Source organism: Carassius carassius, chromosome 10, assembly GCF_963082965.1.
Source record: "Carassius carassius chromosome 10, fCarCar2.1, whole genome shotgun sequence".
Classification (NCBI taxonomy): domain Eukaryota; kingdom Metazoa; phylum Chordata; class Actinopteri; order Cypriniformes; family Cyprinidae; genus Carassius; species Carassius carassius.
Window position 1 is genome coordinate 30,875,467 of NC_081764.1, and position 15,781 is coordinate 30,891,247.

The 15,781-nt window shown below is 34.9% G+C and overlaps 1 protein-coding gene across 2 annotated transcripts; it reads left to right on the top strand.

The window, feature by feature from the left end:
* The first annotated feature begins 8,170 nt into the window (after window positions 1-8,170).
* Window positions 8,171-10,920, top strand: LOC132152170 (uncharacterized). Of its 2 annotated transcripts, none has more exons than XM_059560933.1 (3): window positions 8,171-8,710; window positions 9,776-10,177; window positions 10,311-10,920. In XM_059560933.1, the coding sequence occupies exons 1-3, from the start codon at window positions 8,317-8,319 to the stop codon at window positions 10,586-10,588; spliced, it is 1,074 nt and encodes a 357-aa protein (XP_059416916.1). In that variant the 5' UTR covers window positions 8,171-8,316; the 3' UTR covers window positions 10,589-10,920. The 2 variants fall into 2 exon arrangements, with proteins under 2 accessions (XP_059416916.1, XP_059416915.1); XM_059560932.1 differs by having other exon boundaries at window positions 8,172-8,710; window positions 9,773-10,177.
* Window positions 10,921-15,781: the final 4,861 nt, after the last annotated feature.

Genomic DNA, 15,781 nt, shown 5'->3' on the forward strand with positions numbered 1-15,781 from the left:
AACCAACTTCATTTACGTCTCTATCCAGAATGCCGGTGTTGTGCCAAGCACTTAAACAAATGCATATTTGTGGTGGATATAAAATGCTTTCACTACTTTGGTAGTCCGGTGCCTTCGCGTTGTTATCACCCTCTTCTATGTGGATTCCATCTGATCTTGCACACACCACAACTCGCTGTCGCAAAATCTATGATATAGTTGTATTGAGGATTGAGGAAGTAGCATGTCTCTTATAAATTGTCTCTGCCTTGAACTAGAAACCAAATCTTGGTATTACTGAAGTGTCAGTGGAACAGATTCAAACGATACTTGGACAAACTGAGAAGGAATAGTACAGAAAGGATGATCCTTTGGGTAGTCAGAGAAGTAAAAGTATGAAAACAGTGGAATGCTCGAAGTTTGATTGCGAATGGGCAAGAACTTAAAAGATATGTTTACCAGCTAGCCGTTTTACCAGACATTATATGTATTCAGGAGACTTGGCTTCGTCCGCAGTTAAACTTTTGTATTCCTGGGTACAAATTAGTTAGAAAGGATAGAGTTGGTACAAATGGAGGAGGATGTGGGACATTTGTTAAAGATGGGGTGACTTATGGGGAGAAACAATAATAGATGTCTTAGGGGAATGTGTTGTTGTAGAGGTGTGGACTCAGGGAGGGGGATTAAAGGTGGTACTTTTAGAATCTTTGTAATCAGTTAACTCTAGATGATCTAAATATAATAAGAATTAAAGCTGGGGAAAATTTGATATGGTGTGGGGATTTTAATGCACATAATTTACTTTGGGGTATTACTTGCACAGATAATAATGGTAGGGTAGTAGAAGAGTTTATGGAGGAATATGCTTTAGTGTGTTTAAATAACGGGAAGGGTACTAGATTCAATATAAGGGATTCTTCGATGCCATGTATTGATCTAACAATAGTCTCTGGAACTAAAGCTTTAGAATGTAAATGGGAAGTACTAGAACAATCTACATTGGGAAGTGATCGTTTTCCAATTTTATGCAATGTGGGATTGGAGATTTATCAACAAAATAAAACAATGCCAATAGATGGAGATTGCCAAATAGATGAAGCCGATTAAATTTAACAGGTTATGTATTGATGGAATGGTGAATTATAGCTTCGATGATTATATAGATTTGTGTTCTGATCTATTAATTACATTTATTATAAATGCAGCTGAAGAATCCATTCCTAAATCCGAAGGTAAAGTAAGATTGAAAATTGTTCCATGGTGGAACTAAAGCTGATGCACTAAAGCTGTTAAAGATAGAAATAAGGCTTTTAGAGAGCTTAAGAAAACCTTAATACCTATAACTTTAATTAGTTATCAGAAGAAACGGGCTCAGGCAAGGAAGATAATAAAGCAATCTAAAAGGAAGTATCTGCAATCATTCTGCTCCACAATAGGAAGGGAAACCCAAATAGAAGAGGTATGGGGTATCCTCAAAAAATGGTTTTGGGGTTTACAGAACTCAGAATACCTGTACTAGTAGATGAAGGGAAAACCGCAGTGACGCAAGAAGATAAAGCGGAAATGTTTGCTTCCACCTTTCAAAAGGCACACAGCTCATATAACCTAGGAATAAATTATAAGAGACGGAGAGAAAAATATTAAAGGAAAATCAAGATATTTTTAATTAAAAAAAAAACAGATAGTAAAACAGCTTTGGATGCTGCCTTTGATTTGTGGGAACTTAACAGAGTTTTAATGAAGGTTAGAAGTACTGCTCCTGGGAAAGATAGAATCTGTTATATTATGATTAAACAGATGGATGACGTAATACTAAAAGTAATATTAGATCTTTTTAACAAAATTTGGAGGGAAGGACAATTACCGCTATCATGGAAACAATCAACTGTAATCCCAATTCACAAACCAGGGAAAGATGCTACTATAGCAGGAAATTATAGGCCGATAGCTCTGACGTCTAACCTCTGTAAAGTAATGGAAAAACTGATCGTTAATCGACTATAATATGTATTGGAAAGCAAAGGATTAACGGCTCCTTATCAGTATGGTTTTCGACCAGGTAGATCCACCCTAGATGCACTAATTAGATTAGAAACTGATGCACTGTAAAAAAAATTCTGTAGTTTCTACAGCAAAATTTTACAGAATTTTACTGTATAAACATTTTATAAGATGCAGCTGTAATTCGCAATGCATTATGGGTAAAATAAGGTTTTACAGTTGTTAACAGTATGTTTCCATGTCAACTGTAATTTATTTACAAGAAGCAGGCCGTTGTCACTGTAGCTCCTGCTTTTTACACTAACTTACTGTAGTGTGGCATTATGGGATTGCGCGCGCATCATTCAAATCTGAAACCCAGCCGACTGGAGCAGCGTGAGAACGACTGAAGATTAGAGGCTTTGTTCATAATTCCTGGTAAGTTCACTTAATTATACTTAAGAAATATATCCTTTTATATTTCTTTAAGTTAATGTATAAGCGATATCATGTCACAATAGCCTCCTATCCTGACATTTAGACAAGTGGCCTTGGTAACTTCTGTGCAGTAAACCGGGAATTGCTATCATAGCATAGTTAGGCCAAATTTTCGATTTTTGTTAGTTAAATAATCTTATTGAGAGCATTTAAAGTAGTGTTTAACTAACTTTTATCATAAAGCCCAATGCAAAAGTCATAGTAACTAATACTATCTGTCGAAATAACTGACTAACAGAAAAATGTGTGAAATTTCATTTGTTTCTATGTGTTCAACTGTCCCATATTGACGTGATGCCTTACTATAATAAGTAAAATACATCTTTATATGCCCGACTGGACAAATTAGACTGGTAAAAAAAAAAAAAAAAAGACTGAGGAAGCATCGACCAGTGAGACTGATTCTGATTATATTAACGTTTCATTCAACATCAAAACAAGCTTAACGGCACACATAAAATCACGGAAAATACATGAGGTAAATGTTCAACTGTTGAGTTTATTTATAACATATGATATAAGAAGCATCACAAGTGAGCTGTTTTGCTGAGTATCACGATTGCAAATACATAGTTCAATAAACAATTAGTTAACAAGTTACTTACTTTCTAGACACAATATTGACTGCTGTTCTATTTCACCAACGAAAATAGTTCCAAACAAAGATCAAAGCAAAACTATTTTGCTCATTCTCAAATCAAAACTAAGCGGTGTTTTTGCTGAATGATTCATCTTTTTGAACGGATCGGTTCAATGAATGACTCAGTTGATTCACTCATTAAGTTATTTGCTGCCACCTAATGGCGGATTAGTTTCATGTTTAATAAGTAGCATTGTATTTTTCCAACATTTATTGATTGTATTTTCAAAAATTAATGTAAAACTTTAATGTCATTACACAGTTGTAATTTTGCACTGTAAATTATTTAATTTGATTGGTGGTACAGTTCTACAATGTAATATTATAATTTATAATTATAATTTATAGTAGTTTGTTTATTCTAAAATATATGCCTTTTTGGGTGTTAATTTTGGTTTCATTTATGTACATGCTTTAAAGAAACCACAATATTATTTTCTTTATTTCTTGTAGGTGCAAAAAATAGCAGCTGATGTGGAGAATGTTCGATGCTTCAAGACTCTGAAGCTGATTTTATTAGGTAATGTATTAATTCTTTAAATCATTTGATAGAACTTGTAATTTAAATTACATTTTATATTGAAATACTGCATTGTAGGTTACATTATTGCTTATATTTATTCATTTCAGGTCCACCCAGTGGCTTTTGACTATTTGAGGGTCAGATGGTTGTGAATTCATACCTCAACTTGTAGCTGGATTTGGAGTCTTATTACAACTTCAGTCTGGCATCCCGGGAGAAGGCATCTTATGCACACTTGAATTTTTTCAAAGGTAACATGTTTTACTTGAGTAATTTCATTTGCGAAAAAGGTTACTTATTTAGTTTAAAGGGTTACTCCATCCCATAATGAAAATGTAGTCATTCATCACTGTTAACTGTTAACAGTGATTGATGTCATTCCAAACCCGTAAAAGCTATGTTCGTCTTCAGAACACAATTTAAGATATTTTGAATGAGAACCAGGAGGCCCGGTCTGTCCCACTGACAGCCAAACAATGAACAATGTCTAAGCCCAGAAAAGTATGAAAAGCATCGTCAGAATAGTCCATCTGCCATCAGTGGGTCAACTGTAATTTTACGAAGCTACGAGAATACTTTTGTATGCAAAGAAAACAAAAAGAACAACTTTATTCAACAAAGTCATAATTTTTGTTTTCGTTCAAATCAAAGCGTAAATAAACATAGAAAGCGTGTCCATGTGACCCAGCTGACACAGAACAGCGGCTGCAATTTGAGTCCAGCAGATACTCGCCAAAATGGCACTACACTGATGCAGAGGAGGTGAATTGTTGAATAAATAGTTATTTTTGTTTTCTTTGCATACAAAAAGTATTGTCGTCGCTTCATAACGTTACGGTTGAACCACAGATGGACTATTCTGATGATGTCTTTCATACTTCTCTGGGCCTTGACAGTGGTATTTACTTGGCAGTCAGTGGGACAGTCACAATCTTCCCGGTTGCATCCAAAATATCTTAAATTGTGTTCCGAAGACGAACAAAGCTTTTACGGGTTTGGAACGACATGGAGGTAAGTGATTAATGACAAGATTTTCATTTTGGGGTGGAGTAACCTTTTAAGTACTGGTAAATGCTGATTGTATTGTATAAGTGGCATTTTGACATTTATTTTATTGAGCTAGTTTCATTCAATACTTAACTTTATCCTGATGCTTTTGCTTGTGTTTATGTGCAGATGTTTTCTTGGAATCACAACACTCACTGGATACAAGACGGACACATAGAGGCAAAACAAGTGGAAAAGTCTCAGAGAAAAGGGACAACCCTCATGTGTGTGCTCATCTCAGAAAGTTGATGGACTTTCAGTATGTATTAATTAAATTGACTTTTGCTGGAATATTCTTAATTTAATAGAACATAAGCCCAAACAACGGAATTTGTGATTTAATGTTGATTCCAGCATTTTATTTTAATCCTTTTCTTTAAAACATTTTTTTTACCAAAATTATACAAATTCTGTTGATTGACCTTAATTTTTATAGAAAGTTATTTTCTACTCTGGATATGGCTTTTTATAACGGGTATTTGTAGTTATTTTGTGATGCTATGTTATTTTTATGATAAGATTTTAACTGTTGAAAGACTGAAAATTTTATTTTACCAGTAAAAGCCTTGCAATGTCTTTCTGCCCGTTTTAATAAATACTTATTTGCAACATCATTGACTTGGTTTTTATTCATTTGTAAATGTATTAAGATAGAGCTCATGATAATGTATTTATATCAGTATTTTATAGTTTACTGTTAAAATTATTATTTAAAGCAGTTTCATTGTTAAATTATTACAACATCATATTGTATTTATGGGTATTTACAGGATTTTATTGGCAACTTTTGTTGCCAGTTAATTACTGTAATTTAATGAAATTACAAATAAATGCTGTAAAATATATTTACAGGACATTATTGGCAACTTTTCTGCCAGGTAAATACTGTACTTTAGTGAAATTACAAAATATTGCTGTAAAATAAACAAGTTTATTTTATACAATAAAATATACAAGTTAAATTTGTAAAAAATACTACAAACTACTGTATTTCACATACATTCACATATGATATGATGTGGAGAGAGGGATTGCTGTTAAAGTTGCAAAGAATGGGAATAGAAGTATATAATTGGGTTTTAAGTTTCTTAATCAGACGATCAATTCAAGTCAAGGTATAGGAAATACAATTTCTGAGATGGTGAAGGTAGAAAATGGAACACCACAAGGAAGTGCCATTAGTCCTTTATTATTTAACATAATGATTAATGATGTATTCGAAGGAATTAAAACAGCTTTATATGCAGATGATGGAGCAATGTGGAAGAGGGGGAAGAAACGTGAAATATATAGTGAAAAGAATTCAAGAAGCAATTGAGATTGTAGAGAATTGGTCATTGGAATGGGGATTTAGATTTTCTCTATCCAAAACATGTTGTCAGTTTTTTACTAAAAAGAGGATTGCAGAAAAAAATGAAACTTTATTTGTATAAACAGCCACTAGAAATTGTATCAAATTTCAAATATTTAGGTTTATGGTTTGACTCCAAATTAACATGGAAATTAATGTCAAATATATTGAAAAGAAATTCAGCAAAGTACTAACTTTAATGAGATGTATAGGCCAGGAATGGGGAACTGATAAACAATCTATGATCAACATATATTGTACTCTCTTAAAATCCATTTTGGATTATGGGTGCATTATATATGGAGCTGCATCAGATAGTATGCTTAAAAATTAGACTTAATTCAGGCACGAGTGTTGATGTATTACAGGAGCAATTAAAACAACTCCAATCTCAGCAATGCAAGAGGAAACGGGAGAGTACCCATTAGAATTAAGACGCCAAATATTTGCTGTTGCTTACTGGATCAGTTTACAACGGCATAAACATGAACACTGTACTAAAGCAATTGAGGGAAGTTGGGAGACTATAAACTTAACAGGAAATGGTTTTGCTTGGAAAGCAAAGGAGTGGGCTTCAGGAATGTTGCTAGATAACATATCATTTTCATTAACATTAAATATGGGAGATTAACTGATGGGACCTCAGTATATACTGCTGAACTGGTGGCAATTCAGATGGCACTTAGTTGGGTGGAAGAGGTGATGCCAAACAAAGTTGTGATTTGTTCAGATTCTATGGCATCACTTATAAGCATACTAACTTATCAAACAGTTAGATATGATATTTATGTAGAAATATTGAATATTTTGAATAGATTAAGACAAATTGGAATAATAATTAAATTTGTTTGGGTACCAGCTCACGCAGATATACCAGGAAATGAAAGATCGGATAGAATGGCTAAAGAGTCACTTAAACTGAACTTCCCCTGTTGCATTAAGTGGGATGGAAGGGAAAAGTATAATTAAAGAAGCTTGTAACCAGAAATGGAAAATTCACTGGAATGAGTGTAAAACGAGAAGGCATTTATATAATATACATAAAACCGTAAGACAAACTAATATGACACAAAATTTAAGTAGAGAGGATCAGTCTATTTTATCAAGACTACGGATGGGACATACTAAACTCAATTCTACACTATATATATTATAGGGAAACGTGGTACGGGATTATGCAAATTATGCCAAGTAAAGGAAACAGTTGAACATGTGCAGTTTTTCTGCCCCAAGTATGATCTGGAAAGGAATTAGTTAATAAGAAAGCTACAGGGAATAGGTTGCAAAGTATTTACAATCAATAGCCTATTAAACAAACAACTTGGATCCGGGAAAACTGTAAGGTTAGTTTTAGAATTCATTAAGCATAGCTGTCTTAGAAAAAGAATATAGACATCTTCTAACCATAGACAGTAAAAAAAAAATGGACACAGCGACCCCAATGGAACTCAATTGAGACAAGTGAAGCCCATTTTTAGCGATTTTTATAATAATAATAATTCATTACATTTATATAGCACTTTTCTAGGCACTCAAAGCGCTTACATTGTCTGGGGGTATCTCCTCATCCAACACCAGTGTGCAGCATACACCTGGATGATGCGACGGCAGCCATATTGCGCCAGAACGCCCACCACACACCAGCTTACTGGTGGAGAGGAGACAGAGTGATGAAGCCAATCAGCAGATATGGGGATTGTTAGGAGGCCAATGGGCAAATTTAGGGATTTTTACTGACCACAGAGAGTCAGGACCTCGGTTTAATGTCTCATCCGAAGGACGGTGCTTGTTGACAGTATAGTGTCCCCATCACTACACTGGGGCGCTAGGACCCACACAGACCACAGGGTGAGCACCCCCTGTTGGCCTCACTAGCACCTCTTCCAGCAGCAACCTAGTTTTCTCAGGAAGTCTCCCATCCAGGTACTGACCAGGCTCAGCCCTGCTTAACTTCAGTGGGAAACCGGTCTTGGGCTCCAGGGTGATATGGCTGCCGGCCATCTCTTATCAAACTCAACCATAGACTCAAACCATAGACAGTAAAAGGCTTTTAACATGCTTCTAGACTGAAATCACTTGACACTCCAGCACAGGTGGTGGCGGTATGCATCATAAAGTTGGTATGCGACCCGCCAATAAATCCAAAGAAGAAGAAGAAGAACAAAAAGAAGAAGAACTAGGAACCGGGGAATGTGACGTCACCAGGAAACGTTTTCAAAACAACAGCAGTAGCCAAAGATATAAAATCTAAAGCTACAGTGTGCGGTGACCGTGCAATTTAACTGTAAACTACAAAAAATGTCCGAAAATAAAAGCTCACATCAGTGGTCTTCAGAGGAAACCAGTGTGCTGCTGGCGATATGGTCTTCCACAGAGATCCAGGGCAAACTGAAGAGCTCGAAAAGGAAGATAACAGTTTACGATGAGATAAGCAAAGAAATGCTGAACGGTGGCTTCAGTCGCTCGACCGACCAAATTATCAACAAGTTAAAAAAGCTTAAAATGGAGTACAGGGACCTGAAAAGGAAACCAAGTAAAAGTGGACAGATTAATAAAACATTCGACCACGACGTTATGGAGTCTGTGCTAGGACACCTAACGTTTCCATCCAGTCAGCTGACCGAGGCCTTGGATTCGGCGACAGCCACGCTCGAGACCAACACGGACTCTACGGTGTCTGTAGCTGAGCTAGGTTAGTTTGCACTGTTGTGTCTGTATGCAATGAAATGCTGCGCGGGATTACTTGGTTGCTGCTGTTCTAGCTACAAATTTTGCACAATTAATCTTATCAGGTTGCCTCCGAAATAAAAGCTCAAGTAAAGGAAATACGAAAAAAAAATGCACAAATGTTGAATAATAATAATATACAGTGACTGGTTACGTCAATTTATGAAATCTGTTGATTTTTTTTTTTCAAATTCCGTTTTAATTTCTCTGGATTCCATTTTTTTCTGTTTTAATTTTTCTCAACTCCTTTTTAATGGTACATTTTATTTGTATTAACCAAGAAGAATGTCTAATTAATTAAAATCATAACACATTTCACAACAATTTATTAAAAGTTTAACAAAAATTACATGTTTAGGGCCCTATGAAATGTTTTATATTTTCATGATTTATTGTTACCTAATTCTGTGTTTTAGCATGTCTAATTATTTAAATGCATAAAAACAACTTAATTTATTCTTAAAATAGCCTTAAGAAATGTTTTTTTTTCTCAGAAATTCTGTTGTGTATTTAAAATTTTCTGGTTATCAAATGAAGTCAAAAAACATTCATTATATTTTTCTTTTAATTATTGAAAATTAAGCTAACTTTATTTTTTGTATTTAAATAGACTTTTCCGGCTTAATATTTACAGATATTAGTACATATTGCTATTTGATGTAAGTGTAATGACCTACTTTTGATTAATTCATTAAAAATTTTACAAATTCTGTGTCATTCCACGTTAAACTGTAAATTCCGTTTTTATGAATGGATTCTGCGATTCCTTCCGCGTTTTCTGCATCGCGGAAATCATAGGGCCCTAAACTTAGACTATAGCAAATTATTAACGTTAGTTAGTTAGGCCTAATAAACTTGTCACAATTAAAGACAAAAATAGATCCGAGTTCACTTTGCATTCACTTTAATTTAAGTGAAAAGAGGTCTGACTTCAGTTCTTTTAAAGTGGACTTACTTGTGAATAATAAAATTTCTTCTAAGTTGTAAAATGTGGCAACCTTGACTGTTATTTTTTATTTTTTTGTAGCAGGTAGCAAAAGAGCGGAGCACAAAACCACATATCACTGGTCTTCAAAGGAAACCAGTGCACTGCTTGCTATATGGTCTTCCACAGACATCCAGGAGAGATTGGGGAGCTCAAAAAGAAAGAAAAGAGTGTATGAGGATATTTACCAAGAGATGGTAAAAGCTGGGTTTGATCGCTCAACTGACCAAATCATAAATAAACTGAAAAAACTTAGAAAGAGGTTCAGTGACAAAAACAAGGAGAAGAGTAAAAGCGGGAGCCAATGGAGCAATAAAACAACTAACTATGATGTTATGGACACTGTGCTGGAACGCCTGCCAGGGAATCAATTTACTGAAGTATTCAATTCAGCAACAGCCATGCTTGAGACGAATGTGGAATCGCTGTCTTCTGCAGCTGATCTTGGTAGGTTTTCATTATCGTCTTACTTTATCGTTTACTTTTCTACACACTTACCTTACAAGATTATTGTGTGAATGCAATATGTGCTAAATGTAGGTCTTCAAGTAATGTGCTGCTTTTATTATTGTGAATTCAGACTCTTCAGCGGAGGAGCTGCTGGACCAAGCTGAAACATTCTTCAGCTCTTCTCAATCCCAACCTAGAAAGTCTCTGCGAACAACCAGAATAAAGAAGAGAGATTCAAACCAGGAGCTGCTGGAATACTTGAAAACTGCTGATGAACGGTTTATGGCACACGCCAAAGAACTTAATACTGCAACTCTTAATAAAATGGATGAAGCCACAAATTCTATGCTGGGACTATTGGGACGCATGGTAGCACTAATGGAGGAACAGCAGGGAATCAAGCCATGAACACAGGATTCCTTTAGTGCATTTTATTCTTATTTGCGTGCTTCTTACATTTCAAAGTCAAAGCAAAACCAAAACTGTTACTTTCTTAATATAGAGAGCATGACCAGCTTCTCATGGAAATTATGTAGCAAACACAGATGTGTTTGACAGGAGTGAAGGTAAAGGCTTCTAACATCAAATTAACTGTAAATAAGCTGTTTTCTTGTGTTTACTTTATTTGATTTAAATTTGTGTGGCGTGAAATTTCAGTGATTTATGGGAAACTATTAGGACACTGTTGAAGCTGACTTCAAACTCCCTTCATGACTTTGATTATAAAACCACAGATGAAAGATGTCGATGTCAACGAGTGTTCATCATGCACCATAAAGCACCCAACAGATTTCACAGACATACCTAATAGCTACATTCTAGCTGACATAGCCTGAACAATAACTGTAGTACTGGTTGAGTCAGTTCCCTCTTTCCTTTTTCCCTTCCTAAAATGTGTACTGATAGATTGTTCCTTGCTGGTATTTGCCAAAATGAAAAAGTGTTAGTAACATGGCCAGAGTCCAAAAACGAGGATTTTCCCCTTCTCTACATAAAAACAGCATCAACATACAGGATTTTGGATAATGGAATTACCTTTGCTGTTAACTATAAACAGTTGTTACATTTGTCTACTTTTTGTAAGTCCACGGTGTGTTCACTTCTCACTGCTGTGTGTGTGTACTTGGATGGGTTAAATGAAGAGCACCAATTCCAGGTATGGGTTACCATACTTTGCAAATGTCACGACTTTCACTTTACTAAGTTTTTGTAAAAAATAAAAAATAAAAAATATATATATATATAAAATCACACAAATTTTTGACATAAACAAATAATATCCCCCTTTACTTAACATACACACAAATTGTACGAATATGTATAATACCGATGAATAAACAGCCTATGGAATTAAATAGCAGCCCCAAAGTAGTTTACAGTTTGTTAGCTAGCATACAGTTAGCTAACATGAAACTAATTTCAGGCAGAAGCTCATTAAAGCGCTTATTGCAAAGTGTGATCATAATGATTACAATATAGAGAGATTTGACATAAGAAATATAATTAGTTTGGAAAATCCCACCCCCAGGTGTTTGCTTGGATTGTTTAGACGTGCGTGTTACAGTTCGTGCTGGATCGTGCTTTGTACAGTCTAACTATAACGTAGCAGCTAATTATTTTAAAGGACACCGAAGTAATTTACCAGTTTTCTTTTCTAAAACTGTTGGTTTTCCAGGACGCGTGGGAAACCTGCACATCCTTAGAGCATGAAAACAAAAATAACTGACTTGTCGTCTTGAGCGTCTATGACACCGTCTTTGGACGGAATAAAGAATTTTAATAAAATTACCCTGAATGTTAAAATCATGATTAAAATACGTTCTCACAACTAGTAGACAGAACTGTAAACAACGACTGTAGAGCGCCATGTTTTTTGTGGGCGTAGTCACGTGGCCGATTACGTAATCCCTCTCTCAAATTATTACAAACTCTGATCTTTGAATTCCTCTTGCTTTGCAATGTTAAAAAGATTACTAAATAAAATTCCTCTTTGTGTAAAACCTAACCCTAATATCTGTTTGTTGATGATACGTAAAAACTACTTGGGCAAATCACATTCAATACAAAACCAGCACCGCAATACGTTTTGAGAACCAAATATTCGAATTATATTCTATAAATGCATGTCCTGTTTATACATAAAGAGAGGCCATTGGGGTTTAGCAAATTCTTGTTTTGTTTTTGTTAGTAGCCCTTATTTCTTTTGCATATAGTTGCTTGAGTTATGTATTTCACTTTGTGCAAATCACCAGTAGAGGACGGCAACCTTCCACATCTAAAGAAAAAACTAAAAACTTTCAGTAGTCAGGGCTTACCTTGATAGCTCAAAAAATGTATTTGTTAATTAAAACATACACAAAATAATAATTTCAACTCAAGTTCTGTTTTAGCATTGTTGGAGGCATGGCCAAATTATTTTATTCATATCTTTTGTCAAACAGTGGCTAAAAAGTAGTTCACACCAACAGTTTATGTCACTTAATAAAATTATATTTTTAAAAAAGGATTCAGTTTTATGTAATTTTCAATGTGTTTTCTATTGTAACCTGCTAATATGGCCACCAAAACAAGTATATGGAAGTATTTGGATCAAGCCCATTTCTTTTTTATAAATCATATTTTTTTTTACTATGTTTAACATTTGACAAACCAATGGTGTGCTTTTGGGTCGTGGCTGTGTTTTTTGCTGACCAATAGCAGATGGGGATGCGAATGAGGAAACCTGTTTGAAACTGTTTAGATTTCAATTGTGATGGCTAGTGTTGAAATTACACAATAGTTTCATCTTCGACCATGTTTGAGAATCTATTGCTTTGTGTTTTAGGGTGGAGAGAACACAAGCTTTTAAACATAACTACGGTATTTAACTGTTCAGGCCTAGGAAACATGGGACTAAAGGGTTGGTGTTGTTAATTAATAGATGGTAATTATGGTTGCCTTTCCAGTTTTGTTTATTGATGCATTTTTATATTACATTTACCCTGTGTCATTTTCATTTCAAGTCATAATTATGTTGATCAGTATTCAAGTGGGACCTTAACATATGAAATCATGATTGTGATTTATTATTAAAGTGAGTTTTAAGATCATAGTCCGTTTTGAATGAAACTATTTGGCATATTAATATACACAAGTATATTCGGTCTAGAAAATGAAATTAAGTCAATTAGCATTCTTTTATAAACAGCACAGAATAAATCTGATAAAATATGGTTGGAATTACTCACTTTACTCAGTATTATTAATCTGATATAAAACGCAGAGTATGTTGAACTAATGATACGTAAATAAATCAATTAACTGCATCAGCTGTTGGTGAACTGTAATAAAAAAAGTTTTTTTTTTCTTTTTAGTTCAAGACAACACTAGATGGCAGTTTTGATGTGTATGCATCTGTGTGTGTATTGAGGAGAGGTAGGAAGCGAGCAAGTGTCCTGGCAGAGGAGGGTCCCGTTCTAAAGATCTGTACCCGGAGACTGCAGCCTTTAGAAACATGTGGAAGCAATTCCTTTGTTTTGCAGCCAGAGTGTATGGGCAGAGAGAGCACAGACTGGACTGCTGCATGTCAGGAGGCCTTAGGATCAGGTTACCTTGACAACCCTGACATGAATTGTGTGTGTGTGTGTGTGTGAGCTCTGCTGGGTAAGTGGTTAGACTCAGGGAAAACTGATCCCCTCTTCTAGATTCTGTTCCTTTTCATAGTTGGTGATCTGTTTGTGTGAAGTCAGGCCAAAGAGGCAGAGTCAATGCGAGAGGACAAACTTTTCGCCCTTTTCGTTTGCTTTTCTCATCTATCACACTTTCTTGACATTTTGGACTTGAAGAGTTGCTGAAAAACTGGCAGATGTCTATATAGTACATATATATGATCTGGTAAAGAATTTATTCACCCAAAAAAGAATTCACTCGCCAATATGTTGTTTCATAATAAGATAATGCTCACTCAAGGAGAATATTTGAAGAATAAACTGTGCAGTCCTCATATAATAAAAGTTAATAGGGGCTGCGTAGCATTTACCTCAGAAGTTGGATGTTAGAGATGGGAATGTAAAAACAGGATGGACAAGTCCATTGCAATACCAATTGACTAAAACATAAAAAAGCAGTATTTTGCACAGACAGCACCATATTATGATGCCCACAAACAAAGGCTGGATAGTACTGTTTGTTCCACTGAGCTTATTGAGTCAGACTAAAATAATTGCTAATTAACAATATATTACTACTGTTTCTCTTCTGTTGATGCATTGAGGACCCATATTGGATTCTAAAGTGTTTTCTAAAGTTTCTGTGGATTCTAAAGTTTAAAGTTCCTACTGGGAAGACGGAATTTCCAGCTTCAGAGAAACAAATGGAACGCAGCATTGGGTTGTTAAAATGACAAAAAAAGCACCCTTTAAATACAAAAAAAGTATATGGCATGCTATATGCTAAGTATTATAAAGCAATATAGTAAATTTGTGTGAGAGTTTATATTTTAATAACAACGCATTTCATTATTCACTGAAAAATCCAATGTTTTATTCAAAAGCTGCATTATCAATAAATAATATTTTTTCAGTTTGTTAATCCCACAGAGCTATTGTATGTATTTGTTATATAGTGAATTAGTTCTGATCATTTTCTGATATGTTTTTGTCATTTTGGAGTTTTACAGGCCTGGCCTCACTTTCTGAATATGGACAACACTAGCTTGTACATTCATCAACATTTCTCTCATTTAAACAAAGCATTTGTTTCTCAGTGCAGCAGGTTTTCTTCTTACTAAAGGTCAATAGTATGAATTTTCTCAAGTGGACTAATACAGTGCAGCCTCTGTTATTAATGCAATAATTATGCATCAGGGTGTAGAGCTGAGGGAATTTGCTTGAGATTAATGAAGGTCACTATTATTCCCAGATGTTTTTCATAATTAAAGCTTTGTTTATCACGAAACCCAGCCACATAAAGAGCAAAATATGCATGGTAATTATTCATAATGCTTACTAATTCAAGTGTACCTACCTTGGTTTGCACCTAATTAATCATGCTAATGTCTTGAATAAATCTGCATAATTACTCATGGTCACCTGTTGCAATTGGTGACCGCCACAGAGTTCAAAGTGTCAATGATATTAAAGTGACGGTTTGAATATTCATAGATAAATGAGTGTTGTGTTGTTGAATGCAACCTGTGCTGTTGCTTTCAATTGAAGCTCTGAGCATCCACAAGACAGCGTTTGGTCAATTTCCCAGGGTTAGTTGCACTTAGGACCATGATGTTATTGAAATAATATGTGCATATGAACATGCACATTAGCATTTACTTGGGAAATGGTTATCCTTAGAGGTTTAGTGAAAACAACAGCATGATAATAGAAAATTGGAAATAAAGAAAAGAAGTCTCTTCTGTGCTGCTGTCTTACCCTAACAACCATGTCAATGGATATAACTGGCTGAGTAGTCAAGTCAACATGAAATCAAAAGTGAGATGTTCTTGATGTTCCTGGTTTCATTGTGAACATAAAGATTTCAGACATCAACCTTGCCTCTGAAAAATATTGTATACTACTTAGATTAATTTTTTTTTCTTGTTTGAATATTCTGTTTTACTCTGATATG

Bases quoted from the DNA above. Each gene is read 5' to 3' on its own strand.
- LOC132152170 (XM_059560932.1), top strand. From the start codon at position 8,317: ATGTCCGAAAATAAAAGCTCACATCAGTGGTCTTCAGAGGAAACCAGT. The intron at 8,711-9,772 runs GTTAGTTTGCAC...ATTTTTTTGTAG, and splicing joins GGTGTCTGTAGCTGAGCTAG to CAGGTAGCAAAAGAGCGGAG. The intron at 10,178-10,310 runs GTAGGTTTTCAT...TTGTGAATTCAG, and splicing joins GTCTTCTGCAGCTGATCTTG to ACTCTTCAGCGGAGGAGCTG.